Source organism: Pelodiscus sinensis, chromosome 5 (genome assembly GCF_049634645.1).
Source record: "Pelodiscus sinensis isolate JC-2024 chromosome 5, ASM4963464v1, whole genome shotgun sequence".
Classification (NCBI taxonomy): domain Eukaryota; kingdom Metazoa; phylum Chordata; order Testudines; family Trionychidae; genus Pelodiscus; species Pelodiscus sinensis.
Genome location: NC_134715.1, coordinates 54179784 through 54196151, shown reverse-complemented (window position 1 = coordinate 54196151; position 16368 = coordinate 54179784). Strand labels below are relative to the sequence as shown.

The 16368-nt window shown below is 41.1% G+C and overlaps 1 protein-coding gene across 8 annotated transcripts in view; it reads left to right on the top strand.

Moving 5' to 3' along the window:
* Positions 1 to 16368, top strand: part of LRBA (LPS responsive beige-like anchor protein) — a 559238-nt gene that overhangs the window by 376813 nt on the left and 166057 nt on the right. For all 8 annotated transcript variants that reach the window (XM_075930022.1, XM_075930023.1, XM_075930019.1 and 5 more), the window contains 3 exons: positions 1318 to 1420; positions 4293 to 4408; positions 7538 to 7650. In XM_075930022.1, coding sequence (XP_075786137.1) covers positions 1318 to 1420; positions 4293 to 4408; positions 7538 to 7650 — 332 coding nt within the window. The remainder of the gene's footprint in view (positions 1 to 1317; positions 1421 to 4292; positions 4409 to 7537; positions 7651 to 16368) is intronic.

The following is a 16368-nucleotide window of genomic DNA, read 5'->3' as shown; positions in this document are numbered from 1 at the left end:
TGGAGCTGCCCCTCCCTGGGTGCCTCTTGCTTGCAGTGCAGAGCGGGGAAAGGAGAGGAGGGAGTGCTGATGTCAGGATGCTCCCTCTGACCCTGTATTCTGTCTTTACAGAATGGGGGTGGGGGGCACAACAGGGCTTGGGATGGAGGGAGTTAGCTGGCTGCTTTGGAGAGTGGTACAGGGCCAGGGTATGGGTAAGCCTGCCTTAGCCCCACTGCACCACCACCCAGGAGCCACCTAAGGTAAGCAGTGCCCAGCTGGAGCCAGCTCCAATCCCCTCCCACAGTCATGAACTCCCTCCTGTACCCTAAGCCCCTGTCCTAGCCCTGGAGCCCTTGGACCCAAACTCCCTTACAGAGCCTCTACCCTGAGCCCCTTCCTGCACACCAACTCCTGCCCCAGGCTCAGCTCAGAGCCCCTCACACTCCAAATTCCCAAGACCAGAGCCTGTTCCCAAACCCTCTGCCCCAGCCTGGTGAAAGGAAGGGAGGATGGAGTGAGCGGGGGCCGGGTCTTGGAGAAGGGGCACAAAGGAGGCGGGGCAAGGGTGTTTGGGTTTGAGGTAGATCCTGGATTGCACTTAAATTCAAGAAGTGATCTTGTGCTGAAAAAGGTTGAAGACCCCTGCTTTAGACTACTTGAGTGCCTAATTTGCATATGCAAATTAAACATCTGCAAAATGATTTGCCGGATGGGGGCCTTAAATGGACACACAAATGTCCACCTCTGAGGATCTCATTACAAGATCATATTGTTTGTTTTTACTTTTTATTTTTGTATAATATCTAGGAAAGAAAGAATTCAATTTCCTGATAAGACATGGAGGCAATTTTTAAAAAACAACGTATGTCTGTTTAAAATCTTTGAATAATTCTGTGCCAATTCCGTTTAATTGGAAATAACTTTAAAAAATTAAATTGCCATCAGAAGTTAGTTGTTTATGATGCATTTACTATATAAACTGGGTGTTCTTTTTCCTTTTGCCAAGTAGAATCTGGAAATAGAGATGAATAAATATAACTGTACCTTTTTATTATATTCAAATAAAAACATTACTATAGGTAATGTATGTTCCATGTTAATGCTAAAATGAGACAATATTTACTGAAACATGTACCATTTACAACTAAAGTAGCGCTAAAGATGCAGCGTTAAAAGGAAATAATACATAATCTACAAAAATTTGATTTACAAGAGAAAAGTTATTTAATGCTATCTCTTATGTACCTGCATCTAAGATGGCTTTTATTGAGCCAGGAAGCCTACTTTAAATTACAGGAAATAACATCATGTTCCAACTCTTCTGTTTTTTCACAGTTGCTGTCATGTTCAACTTCCCAGACGTGGCAACAGTAAAAAAAGTGGTTAATTGTTTACCACGTGTTGGCATTGGCACTAGCTTTGGATTACCACAGACCAGGTATTTTACTATCAAAGATATAAGCTCAAGTATGATTTTACTTAATGATTGCCTTTTTTTAAACTAAGCAGTTTAAAAACACAAAGCAACTTATCCACTGTACACATTTCTTTCAGTTTACTTGTACTACAGAATTTCAAAGGCAGAGCAGACCTTATCTTTGTTACTTAGTCGTATGAATAATAGAGAAATGGAGTTTTGAGGGGTTTGGATTTCTGTTGTTATGAAGAAAGTTGCCCCCTCACTGGCTAAGACTCAGTTACTTTCCCTGTTTAAGGAGGTTAAGTTCCTTTATACTTGTCAGCTCTCTGAAACATACGAGTGTTGTTGGAGGATTGATTGGCTTTTGTGGCAGTTCTCAATAATATTAGGTTGACTGATTCCTCAACCCTCCACAACACTTTAGCCTGGCTAAAAATAGCAGTTTATCGTTGGTAGAAAATTGTACACTTGTATAGAAGTGTATAAGTTGAAGAAAGACTGAGGTAGTCAGCTGATATATTTGCCTTTCAACTCTGGGGGCTAAAGTTCAAACCTGACCTTCGGTTACAGGTGAAATGAATCTGGTGAACTCAGGCAGTTTGCCTGCGTCCTAAAACTGCTGCAGAATCTGGCTCAACTGATTGAGCCTTTTTAGAAGGGGCTAGGCATATCAAAATGGCAATATCAAGTTAATTGTGTGTCTGTTGTTTTTTCAAATTTGTGAATGCTGTAGTTTGTTTTATGTATTAATTGGAAGAAATGTTAAATATTTTGGACATGGTTTTCACAGTGATCAGAAAAGGCCCTCCAGCCTCTTAAACCTGACCTGTAACAGTAACAACTGTTACACAATCTTGCTTTAAGGGAAATTAGGAACCAAGGTATGACATTTCAATGAAGATTTGGTTTTTACTGCTTGAAAAATTGAATGTCATGTGTATACTTTAAGGGCACAAAAATGCACATGCACGTGTAATTTTAAAAATATAATACTTTTACTGTAACAATATTGATGATTATATATATATTGTTAATTGTTTATCAATAGTACAAATAATAAATATGTATTATTCTGTTTCATGGCTTATTCTAGCTTTCACTTAAAAATGTAAACTGCTGAAGTTTACACATACTTTTATAATGAACAGAATAGTCTTATGGAATTTTGAGATCAGTTCTTCTCTGCTTGATTTATAATTTCCAGGGAATAGTTCTGTATTATTTTTCAAGCTTCAAGAAATCTGGCATTAAACTCCAATGGTTGAGGTATTTAAAAGTAGCCAGGATTTGCCTGGGTTTAAATACCAAGAGAATGGATTTTATAATGAAAGTCTTTTCTTCATCTTTTATTATAAAATCCATTCTTCATCTGATTAAGAAACAGATGCCCTAAATGGTTTTATTTTGAGGTGAAATGTTTGAATGCCATGTAATACTGTTCTTACTTGTTGATCTACCATTTCTAGAAATCATTGATAACATGTAGCTGCAACACATTTCAATCTCTTGGATTAACTGAGCTTGCATATCTATAGAAGGTTGTGCTTAATGTTCATAAGAATTCAGATCTTGGCACATGAAAATATCCAGCTGTCAAATGATTTTTAGTCCTTTGTTCTCTCTCATTAGGTTATAAAACCCTGAAAATAAACTTTAGAAATCTGCGAAATAGGAACTAGACTGCCACCAGACAAATCTAGCATGGCACTTTAACCATTAAGAAAATCATGCCTACAATCATAGATGCCGACTCCATGGGTAGTCCATCAGCCAAGCTTCCCCTTTACCCGCTTCCACCCAGCATGTCCCCCTGCTACGACACAGCTGCTTTGCAGCATTTGGGATTCTGTGGGGGAGAGAGACGATTGGGATGTGATGCACTTGGGGGAGGAGAGAGGGAGTTTGGGGGTAGGGATAGAATTGGGCTCTTACATGTTGTGCTGTAATTGCTAACTGTAGCTCCTGCTGCTGTACTTTAAAAGGTACCTAGTTCATGTTAACATGACAATGCTTTACAAATAACACCCTTCTGGCACCCTTTGACATGTCATGTAGACAAGCCCCAAGCTTGTTCACAATTGATAATCATGAACTAAAATATTTACAGTAGTCTATATCAAGGGGCTCAAACTTCTAGCCCACAAGCCAGGCCTGGTCACAGTGATCTGGCCCAAGACTCCTGACTGGCCAGCAATGGGGGTAGTGTTTGTTACTGGCCCCCCCAAGACCCACCCCTTCCTGCCATTGCCCCACTGTAACCCTTCTCCCCATGGCAACCCATCCTCTGAGAATTTGGTTTCAGGGATCACCAAGGCGGGGCAGCAGTGTCCACCTCCACCACTCCTCATGGCAGCAGGAATGTAGGGGGAAGTGGAGCACACTCGGCGAGTGCACTCACTCCCCTGTACTCTGCTTCCCATGGGGAGTGCTATGGGGCATGACTGGTGCTGCCACATGGCACCAGGTCTATGCCCCTGTCCCCAGTGATCCACAAAGCTGTGTCCTCTGGGGGAGAGGGTAGGGCTATAGCAGGAAGGGGCTGGGCTTTGGGGCTAGTAACAGATAGCCTTGCCAGTCAGGCCAGTTGCCAGTCAGTAGTTCTGGGCCAGATTGTGCAATTTCTTTGACCAGGCCTGTCCTGCAGGCTGGGACTTTGAGACCCCGATCTATATGCTATATTATGATATGACCATTTAGATATACTTATTTCTTCAATACAGAGATTTTAGACACTTAAGTATTTATATTGATCATTCTCCAAAGTTTCATAGCTATGAAATCCAGACATAAAAGAGTGTTACCTCTGTTCTGCAATAAAGATAGATTGGCACAAAATAAAAGCCTTCACCCTTTTTAAAAGGTTTCATATTATTTTCTCACTGTTTTACAGACGCATATCTTTGGCTAGTCCGCGCCAGATTTTCAAAGCTTCTAATATGACCCAGCGGTGGCAACACAGAGAAATTTCAAACTTTGAATATCTGATGTTTTTAAACACCATAGCAGGTAATGTAAACTCCTTCAATTATCTGCTTCAGAAAGGAAAATATCAGTGGATCAGTTACTGGTAGCACAGTCTCTTGAGGCCATGAGGATGTCGTCTCAGTGTTAGATTTATTCCCTTGTGTGAACTTGCCAAAAATAAGACTTTTTCCCATGCAGATTATACATCATACTTGTTTTCAAATTAAAACATTTTGGTGATAATCCAAGTTCACCCAAAATGCATTTTCTTCATAATCAGAGGAAGAAAAAGCTACATTGAGCTGAACTTCAGCATGGTAGCCCAAAGTGTAAGAGATCCTGGCAGTAGTGGAGAGGCAGAGAGTATCGAGATAATGGCTTCTTTATTATTACCATTTTTCTTTTCAGTACATCTAACTCTACCAATGACAAAACAGGCTCACCTAATCCCAAGGTCTAAACATCGTGGCTGCAATCTCATTTTTGCTGATGAATCTTGAACCCTCAGTTGGGGAGACTAAATGTTCTCATGTCATTGTTACATGGAAAAGATTTGCCAAGTTCACAATCACTGCGTGCTGGGAAGCCAATCATCCCCTCCCACAGTTGATTTATTTCTCAATCAGGGAACTGATCTACCCCTTGCTCTAGTATCTGAAATACTGCTTAGCTATGCCCAGTGTGTGCTTCCTTTGTATACTCCATTGCAGTAGAATCCAGACAGGCCTGAATGCAGGACACTGCACTGGAGTTAGTTGTCAGGGATAAGAGAACAGCACACTATTAGAAGAACACAGGCCAACTATGTGGAGTGTTATTTTTCCAATTGTCTTGCCCTCAGAGCATTATGAAATTCTCCAAAGCCATTATTTGTGTCTTAGCCTACACTGAAAGACCTGCAAAGCATAGCTTCAGACCTGGGTAACACAGACATAATGTCTAAGAATATGTACTTCAATTCATGTCAAGCACATTTTATAGATCAATCTGTCCTTAATTGTTGCCCCAGAGATGTCAAGATGCTGGTAATGTCTATAAATGAGAGGATTGAGTTGATTTCACTAGCTTGGGATCCATGATGCCACTTTTGTGCGTTCACTCTAGTGTGACAATGGCTTTAGACTGGGCTATGCCTGTCTATAAGGACTGTAGAAGCACCAGTACCATGACTAATATTCCCTTACTCCTTCTCGAGGCACCCAGGTAATGGTATTGTGTGAAGCATCCCATTCTGCAAGAGATTAAGAAAGCAGAGAGAATTCATAGAAGAACAAAAATAATTCTCAAGGGACACTGAAGGGAATGATTAATATGGAAATAGTAAGAGCCATATAAATATGCATAATTTAGCTGATTGATTAATAAATGGAGGACACAAAGATACAAATACTTTAAATGGGTAAACATTACTGCTTGGACCTCCCTGGTCCAGTGCCTTTGGGACCTAAGCTGTCTCAAACCAGGGAGTTTGCTGAACCAGGGGAGATCAGGGCTCCTCTGCTGACTGCCTGCTCCCACGCTCCCCTTTCTGGGGCTCCCTGCCTTGCCCTGGCCCTTCCAATGCTGGCCCAGCAGGGGCTCCACATGCTGCTGCCTGCAGGCTGCATCAGTGTCCCCTGGGACCGCTTGGCTGCTGCGGCCCTACTGGTGCAGGGTGTTCCCCAGAAGGGGCCGCCCACCTACCCCGTCCCTCTCCGAGGGGTGGCCCTGCTGCAGCCAGCAATTCCCTGGGGTTCCCTGGCTGCAGCCCCACTTTAGCCAGGGGTGTTCTTGTCTGGCCCTGCCCTGTCCTGTTACCCCAGCCCTCTGCCACCAGGGGTTTCCTGGGGTTCTGCCTGCTGGAGGTTCCCTGGTCAGGCCTCCCACCACCAGCAGCCCCTCTGTAGCCGAGGGTTCCTCAGCTGAGGCGGGGGCTCCCCAGCCAAGGCTGGCCCTGTTGGGCGTTTGCGGGCGAGGTCAGGGGCTCCTCAGCTGCTGTCTGGCACAGCTGCTTGTTGGTCCAGCCTGAGTTCCCCAGCTCCCGCGTTGTCTCCCATTGTTGCCTCCGGTGCTTTTTAGTCAAGCAATGTCTGAGGTCCTGCTGGATCACAGATTTTGCCAGACCTGAGAGTCCCGAATTTGGAAGGTTCAACCTGTATTTGGAAAATTATGTAATGTGTGGCATTTGTGTTGTTGCTAGAGGTAATGGGATAAAAGTAAGAAAAGAAAATTTAGCCTGAGTATTAGGAACCATTTCCTAAAAATAAAATAAATCAGGCTGTGAAATTATTGCCTTGGGAAAGTGATGAAAATCTGTCACTTGAGACTTTTAAAATAAGACTAGACAAAACACCAGATAATTTAGTGTTGGAATTAATCCTGCTTTGGCAAAGAGATGGCTTGAATTATCTAACTTTTAGGATTTAATTAAAAGTAAAGATAAGAATTTTGTAATATATAAAAATAAAAACATATCTAAAACTTTGCAATGTATCCATCAAAATGAGAATTAGAAACAATTTTGGTAGCATATTTTGTTTTCATCTGTTTATTTCAACTGATAGACTAAATTAAGTACAAATATAGAAATGAAACTTAAATACGTTGGGGCACATTTTCTAGACGACATTTTTAAGCATCCACTTGATCAGTGGAGAAGTCCCTCTGTGCATGTAAACTTTCTGATTACAGAAAGTTGGTGGATGTATCTTTAACTTGTGCCATGGCTACACAGCTCAAAATCCATGATCTGCACCCTCTCCTTTCTCCACCCAAGTACTGCTCAGCTAGGATAGAGAATTTGCAGTTTTATTTCTATGCTCAAAGGTCTTTCGCCTCTTCTATTTCTTTAATCAGTTAAGTTTAGAGTAACTTAAAAGATTCGATTATAGATCCCAAAAAAGTTGCATATAAAACTGAATGCATTTAACCGTCACTTTTTATAGTGTGCAAGAGAGTTGACAATTAAAGTTGAATGGGCCACAATATTTAAAATGGAATACTGGCAAGTCAATAAAAAATTTTCATATCTTTTTCGGCAAAGCAAATTCAGACATTGGAATTGTAAAAGTTATAATAAAAAAGCATTTCTTGTGGGCTTTATCAAATGATGTAATAAATCATATCTCCAGTGTCAGTATTTTGTTTAATTCTGTTGCCTTTAAATAAAACATTGTTTCGTTTGTTCACCAGGACGTACTTACAATGACTTAAATCAGTACCCTGTATTCCCTTGGGTTATCACTAACTATGAATCAGAAGAGTTGGACCTTACACTTCCTAGCAACTTCAGGGATTTGTCAAAGGTATTTGTCATCAGAGAAATTGTTTTCAATAACTGTCACACTAGCTCACATGTTTTGTACATATCTGCTGTCATGTTTGTCATATGTATCTATTAATACTGTTAAATGCATAACTAATAGCAGAATATCATATTTACATATAGGCACTGTTAATGAGCTGTGTTTTACGGGAAAATGTGTTCTTGATATACATATTGCTTCCACTGATATTTTAAGACCTTTTTAAAGGAAAATGCTGTCAGCTGTAGAGTATGCATGCAATTAGTTTGAACATTTAAAAAAAACCCAGAACACTATGGATAGTAAGGACTAAGGATCAGCCAAGTCGATTTATTGTGTTTTTGATAAGAATGCAGCCTCCTCAGTAGGGAGATCCTATGATGGTGTTACATTTATGTATTTACTGAGTCATGTCCTTATTTCCAGTGTGTAAATGACTATTTTTTCTGTCCCTTTGGGTGTCCTCTTTAGGTATCATGAGTACCTAATATTATGAAATTATCTTTTTTTTCCCCTCTCCAGAGAAACATTATCAATTCAATATGCCTTCATACAGCTCTTCCTCCATACCCCAAAATTAGTATTTTTACTTCTTAGGTACTTGATTCAAACTGTGGAAGTGATCTTTCTTAAGTGAACAAATGTGGGTATAATATTTCATTTTGCAAATTTGACCTCATTTTAGCATTATACTGTGGAGCCGCTGGTGCGAAGGTGGGTGACTGAGATACCCAACAATGCAAAGAAACTCCGCTAGGCATAACAAAAGGTGAAAGAGACTAACAGCCGGTCAGGTGCTACACCCATAACATTCCATTTTTATAAATGAGTTGGCATCCCATGTCCAGACCAGAAGAGAGTGGCTACTTCCCCTAGCACAGAGTCCGAAACAGAAGTTAACCCAGAGGCAGCGGTTATTCATGAAGAGATGGAACTGGACGAGGGGGTGGGGCTCAATCCGGTGACAACCTGTGCACCAGGCAGCAAAGAATTGTCCTAGGTTTAAGAGGACTCCCAGAAATTGGATGTGGAGCATGAAACAAGGGAAGAGACACAGGGTCATGAAACGAGGGAAGAGAGACAGAGTAAATCACTGTGCAGGTGGGGGAGTGTGCACAGGCAGTGACCATACCTACTAGTGTAGCTGTAGGAGAGGAACAGAGGCAGTGGTGTGGGGTGCTATATTGCTGTGTATTGCAGCAGGGTGGGCATATGATGGGCATTGGCACAGGAAATTGCTCTTTCATCCAGGGGTGGTGGCAGTGTGGAGTGACCGGAGGCTGTATTTCTATGAGTTGGCTAAGCCCTGCCTGGGTCTGCATTGTATCCAAACAGAGCATCGATGTACCCAGAGATATCAATAGAATCTTGATGGGAGACAGTGTTGAATCGTTTCCTGATGTACTTATTAAATTTCTCTCACAAATTCCATGGCATGGCTGCCATTTCCTAACTGCTGTGGTACAACTCTCTCCCAAACCATTCCTCGTATTGTGCTTACTGTTCTGCCAGAACCAAGGTGGCACAGTTTGACTGCATAAGGAGCAGGGCGCCCTCCACTTGCATTAATAAACAGAGACTGAATTTCCCTTTTAATTTCAGCAGATATGTCAGCCAGAGTAATGCCAGCCTGTGGACAAGAGTAGGATTATTATAAATTGTTTCCATATATGCCTGCTGCACAAGCATGAACTGTCCTTTCTTGGGACCCCTTGCCCAATTCTCCTTCCCTCCCATATCCTCCATCTTTAAAACGCATCATGATCAAAGGGGCTGGAGAGATCCTTGTTTTCTTGCAGGGTAACAAGAAAAGTGGCAAATTTTGTTCAGAGATGTGCATTTTTGTAGAATGTTACAAACTTTATCTGGAACAGTACAGTTATTCTCTTGTTAATGGTTACTTTTCTAGACCAGACCTTGAGAAGTCAGGCTCATTCCTTAGAAGTCAACTAAGGAAAAAACCATGAAAAACAAGGGAGAGATCTGGTCAAGGATGTGTTGCGTGATTCAACACTTCAGAACAGAAAAAAAAAGAGAACAAAAAAGGACTGTGAAGATGAAAGTCAGAACAGAAGCCACTGAGTGCATGCCAAAACTCATGGAAGACCAAAATGAGATGCTGAAGCGTCTTATTAAGATGCAGAGCAAACAGAACCAAAGGCCTCCCTGTCAGCACATTCAGAATTCTTTTCTATACTCCCACATCAGCCTCCATGGCCGTACATGCAAAATTATTTATCCAGTAAGCTTCCCTCTGTCCACACACTTATTTTCATGCTCAGGAAATATTATTTTCACAGCACACTCTACTTCCCATCAAAGCAGCTGTGACTTTGACAGCTGGATGTTAACACCATTGTGAGGAGGTTTTCTAATACAGGCAGTCCCCGGGTTACGTACAAGATAGGGACTATAGGTTTGTTCTTAAGTTGAATTTGTACGTAACTCAGAACTGGCTCCAGATTCAGCCGTGCCTCCGAGGCTTTGCTCCGGGTGTCCCTGGTCCACTGGGGGGGTCCAGACCAGGGACACCCAGAGCAAAGCCGCATAGGCGGCGGGGTCCCGCACCTCCAAGGCTTTGCTCCGGGTGTCCCTGGTCTGCTGGGGACCCCCCCCCCCCCCCCAGCGGACCAGGGACACCCGGAGCAGACCAGGGACACCCGGAGCAGCTTTTCTCGCCCCGGAGGACGCGGTGGCGGGACCACTGCGCGTCTGGGTGGTCCCGCCGCCCACGAGTTTCGGGGCGAGAAAAGCCCCGTTTGTAAGTGCGGATCCGACATAAGTCGGATCCGCGTAACTCGGGGACTGCCTGTAATCCTTACTATCCTTTACCACTGAGCATCCTGAGTGAAAGATATCAATAAAGACAAATGTGATGTAGGTTTCCATGAGTGTATTTTGAGAGAGAACCCACAGCAATTACACTGGCCCCTGTGGAAACCTGTAATATCCCTTGGTTTCATGGAAATGCTTTGCTCAGGATGAGCAGTGGGATGGGGCAATGTCAAAGTAGTTCCTTAGACCCTCCCTGATACTGATGGCCACCCCTAAGGGCTCCTCTGACTGCATGAGAATCTGACTCTTTAAACCAGAGGTGTCCAAACTTTTTTCCAAAGAGGGCCAGATTTGATGAAGTGAACATGCGTGAGGGCCGACCATTTTGCCTGACATTCTTTGAACCATTAAAATTAAATGCAAATTAACTATTTTATGCAAAGTATTTTGCAAACGGCATACTTTTCATTTCGTCACATGGATGACAAATCTAAACAGGTGTTAAATCACTCTGCCTTTCATATCTGAAGGCCAGATGAAAAAAAAAATCCAGGAAGCTGAAATATATGTCAGGAACATTGTAAAGTACATTACATATTATTGGTAATAAAGGTTGTCTGACAACTTTTAAGTTCAAAAAATATGAACAGGAACATAACACCAAGTATACATGTTGTGTCCAAATATATTTATAACTGATTTAGACGAACTGACATTAACTGAGATTTTACAATGTATTCATCTCAATACATATGGATTCGTTGGGGGCCATAAAAGATAGATATTGCCAAATTACCTGTGGGGCCGTATTAAACCGGAACACGGGCCGCAATTGGCCCGCGGGCCGGACTTTGGACATGCCTGCTTTAAACTGTGCATCCAAGCACAGTGTCTCATTAGTCTACCCACGAGCAAACACTTGACCCTTACACTCTCACAAATTTATGTAAGCTTCAGCATGAAGCCACTGTCTTGGTAATATGAACCTCCAAAACGTCCAGCACCTCTGTCTCGCTTTCAATCTGCCAAAGGCACATTCAGCAACCATGAGGCATTGGCTTAGCCTGTTGTTGAACTGCGATCCAGGTGCCCCATGTAAGGCTACATGAGCCACAGCTGTAAGGAGTAAGCCACATCGTCTAGGATCACTATGTGCATTGCCATTTCCCCCCAGTAATTTTCTGGTCTGGAAAGAAAATCCCAGTCTGCAGCTTTCTGTACATGCTACTGTTCCTAAAGATGGGCACATCATGCTCCTTTCCAGACCACCCTGCACTTATGTATGTGAAATGCCCACAGTGATCCATAAGCGCTTGAAGCACCACGGAGAGGTACACCTTCTGATTTGATATACTCTGTGGCAAGGTGGATTGGAGCTACAAAAGGAACATGTGTGGCATTGACAGCTCCACCGCAGTTTGGAGAGCCTGTTTCAGCAAAGCCAGACGCATTTCCCAGAGCCATGGGCCTATGCAGCAAAATGCAATATATTGCCTTGCCCACTTGCATAAGTGCTGCCCTGATGACAGACTTCCCCACTCCAAACTGATTTGCAACTGAATGCTAGCAATTGGGAGTTGCCAGCTTCCACAAAGCAATTGCAACACTTCTCTCCCAAGACAGCTGCTCTCATTTGGGTGTCCTTGTGTGGAAGTTCAGGGGCCAGCTCGGCACACAGCTCCAGGAAGATTGCTTTACGCATCCAAAAGTTCTGTATACAGTGGTCTTCATCCCACACCTGCATGGCAGGGTGATCCCACCACTCAGTGCTGGTTTCACTAGCCCAAAAGCAACACTCTACTATGCACAGTTGCACTGTGACAGCGCAGTGCAAAGCCACATCACTGCTGCCCTGTCACCCACATTGTCATCCTCAGCCGAGTCTTCTTCCTCTGCTATTAAGTGCCTAAATGGATCTGCTACAATGCATGAAGCGCTTAGGACATTGAATAGAACATAGGAGAGAAGGCTGGGATCCATGATTTCTCTCAGCAGATGCTGGCGTTGACCAGAAGAACTGTTATTCAAGTGGTGCGAAAGTAAACCAGAAGCCCAGGGAGGACTGGGAAGTAAAGAGGCAACTGACAGGATGTTTTTCACATTCCCAAAATGCCTAGCTTTACGTTATGCATTCTCATAACTTAGTGACTGAAGGTGATGCCAGGTAGTGTGGGATGCATACCCACATTGCTTTGGTCTTTCTGTCGACAGGGGAGCTAATGATTGTGTTATGACATGTCGACAAAAGGTATCAGTATAAAAGTGATTTGTCAACTTTCATTTTGGCGACTGAGGAATGTCGACAGTACTTTCATCACCTAATCTTTCCAGTGTACACATAGCTTAAGCTACAGCAGTGCTTCCTCTTGTTAAGGTGGTGAAGTCACACAGTGGCTTATGGTGCTGAGTTCCCTGAGGCAAATGTTACAAGTGTCACCTCAGTCTGCAGTAGAGCCAAGGCATAAGTGCCAAGGGTAACTTTTCAAGCACCGAGAAGTGACAATTGGACCACTGCTTTGTCACTTGGATCTCTGGGTGCATGTGACTAGTCTGTTTTATACCACTGAGTTGTTAAAACCAAAATATTGTGCAAATTAATTGAGAAAAAAGGATGGTGATTGATGTTACCTCTGAAGTTAGAAAGGGAAATGTAAGAATTAAATGAGCCTCTCTGTAGCCTATGTAATCATACAATTTGGTACCAGTCATTATTCACTTCTTAATTATAACCTAATACTGTCAAACATGCTCAATATTTTACTTAATTTTAACTCTATGGAAATGTGAAATGTCTGTTTTTCCATTGTTAAGATAACATGGGACAAAGGAGATACTGACAAAAATGCAATTTTTAAGAACCTAGTTTTTAATGCATCTTTAATTTATAAACTAACAGATTTACTTGTAAACTCTCAGAAAATGAATTTTGTACTCTACAGTATGGTAAGTTAGGGATGGCTAGACTATATTTTTCTTAATAAAAATAGAAGCTGAATCCCAATTAGTGCAAAATGGAACTTATCCTCAACTAAGGCATCATGATCACTGCTTTTATAATTGTGTTCAGAGTACTGAAAGATCTCTACTCTGTGTCCATTGTGCTTGCTTATAGTGAGTCCATGATTTTGGTTCAACGTTGTGAGCAGGGTTGTGCCTTGTGAGGAACTGTTTTTTTTATTTTCCAGCACAAAAGCCTTGTACAGCTTCACAAACTGAATAGCTGAGGACTTCTCAAGTGTGGAAAAATCCTTAAGGAGCCTATAGTCAGCATAGTCAGTCACTTTGCGGCCAATATTTTCTCTCCACCCAAAGTAGAGGGGTTGTATCTGAGGGAAATGTATTCTGACAATACGCAGCTAGCATCCTTTTGGAGGCTATTACCTGCCAGTCCATCTTAAAGCAACCCTAATGTTGCTCTAACTTAATGCTGAGCACTTCGCTAGCCCTCATCTCCCTTAGGGATCACTAATGCCCTTTCCCACTCTTGATTATGTACTGAGTGAGGGTATGGTCTGTTTACTTTTGGTGTAAATGATGCTAAAGATTGCTAAATGTTTTTTTAGCCGTGGGAAAGCCAATGAATTCTCTTTCTGGTTGGCTGGCCAAGTAATAAAAAGTCCAAAGGGAATGCTGGGCTTATGCGCTAGACCTGTGGTGTCAAACACGCTACCACATGTGGCTATTTGGATGGTGGAGTGTGGCTAGTTTGCTATAGTTCAGAACTGGTTGGACACAACAAATTAGACATACCTATTAACTGTCCTGGGCATAAGCAGTTGAGAATATTTTAAGAAACAGAGCTAAAGGGCAATAAAAACAGATAGATATGCTATCTAGGAAAAGTAGTAATATGTTAATTTTTGTGAAAAAAAGTAAAAGGAGTCTTTGTTCCTATAAGTCCACTTTTAGGAAGCATATTTAATTCTTAGTAACATTTTACCCTTGAGTGGTGATTTATTGCTGTTGTCTCCCATTCACTATTTGGATAGTGTGTATCTGTATATATACCAAACATGCATCTTTCCTTACCTATCAGTGCTTAACTGCTGTTGATCAGACAACACTTCTTTATCTGTTACATTTTAAGTGCTGTTTCTGATGAATGCCAGTGCTTTTGGCATGCTCTGCAACAGATACAGCAAGAATCAATATGCCATCTATATGTCATGGATGCAGTAATTCAGATTTTGGTTGCTGTATCGATGTTTCTAGCTGCACGGCCTCATATAGGTTATATTTTGAACTTTTTCTCTCTCTCTGGTGGTAGGTTCATGTTTAATTGATCGAACAGCATTAACCAGTAACGTACTGTTAATAACCATGTATTTAACTATTGTAATGGAATGTAATGGGAGAAGATAGTATATTACAGATTTTACACTACATGTCATTCTTTCATTTTGGGAAGAAAGATTAAAAATCAAAGCATTAATTATTTTTTACTGTTCTGAACTTTTAAACTATTAAGATTGGTGAAAATATTTTAAGTTATGGGCTTCTGGTAACACTTTCCATTTAACATTCACATGGTTTTAACAACTTCAGCTTTAGAATGTTTGTAGTCATTTTGAGCCAGAAAAAAGGTAAACAAGGTACATTTTTGTTAAAATACCAACAACAAATAAAAATGCAAGTTTTGAGCAAAGTTTACTTTCCCTCTTTATTTAAAAAAAAAGTAAAACAAACAAACAAAAAAAACGTTGTGACTTCTTGTGTATTGTAAAATATTAATTGGTCCACAGCAAGTTATTAATTATATGTTCTTATTTTATATATCTATACTATTGAATTTTCAGTGTTAGTCTGATCACATAATGCATTGAAATAATTATAATTTAAAATGCAAATTAATATTACTCCTCAGTGGATTTGGGTACAAAACGGTTTTATTTTTTGATAATAAGGTATGCAGTATACTTTGTTGGTGTTTATTGCCTATAGCAACCATGCCTAAATATTATGGCATTAAATATTTATCACTTTGATTGACAAAAATAGGTGACAGCTTTGTTTATTTATTAACTAGTTCTGCACAGTTAGTACAGATTTAAATAACTGCAGTGTATAGGTTAAACTCACATTTTATATAAGCAGCTTCCAATGACATTGTTTTGAACATCAGTCACACAATGATAAACCAAAGCAACAGAAATGGATTGTGGTTAATATTACTGTCAGTGTTGTGAATACTCCTGACAAATACCAGGAGCATACCTTCCGTCAGTTATCCCATTCCAACTTGAGTGTTTATTCCTTAAGAGGTGATTATGATTAGGAGTGAACATTATACATTTACTTATAAGTAGTACATATAGTATTTTATTTATGTAACGTATAGCATTTTACACCAGATTGATTCCCATCTTCTAAACTACTTCCATCATCCAAAAGTACACTTTTTCCCTGTCCTCCTTATGTTCAGACAATAAATTGTGATGTATCCCAGGGCTTGGAAAAGAGAGAGTATATAGAAATAACTACTACTTGGAAAATAATGAGATACCAAAGGGAGACTTTTTATGGATGACAATCCACCCTAAGTGTTTTTAAGATCCTTAATGCACAAGTAAGCTGGACTGTTGATAATTTCCTTGTGGTACACACCACCCTTGTAAGACTATAAATTTACCTCATTAGAGGAGCATTATTACACCCTCTTAAATACTTCTGTCTTCACTACAGGTGCACGTGTACATCATAATGTTTTAGTCTCTTTTATTATTTTCATGCAGTATACATATATCTTATTTAGAGCTAGTGAATGTGCCTGACTTCTCAAGGTCTGGTCTAGAAAAGTAACCATTAACAAGAGAGTAACAGTAGGTGTACATGTCTCTCATGTGCATAAGATTGGATTCTTTTGAACATCAGTGTCCAACATCTGGTCTAGAAAAGTAACAATTAACAAGAGAGTAACTGTAGGTGTACGTGTGTCTCATGTGC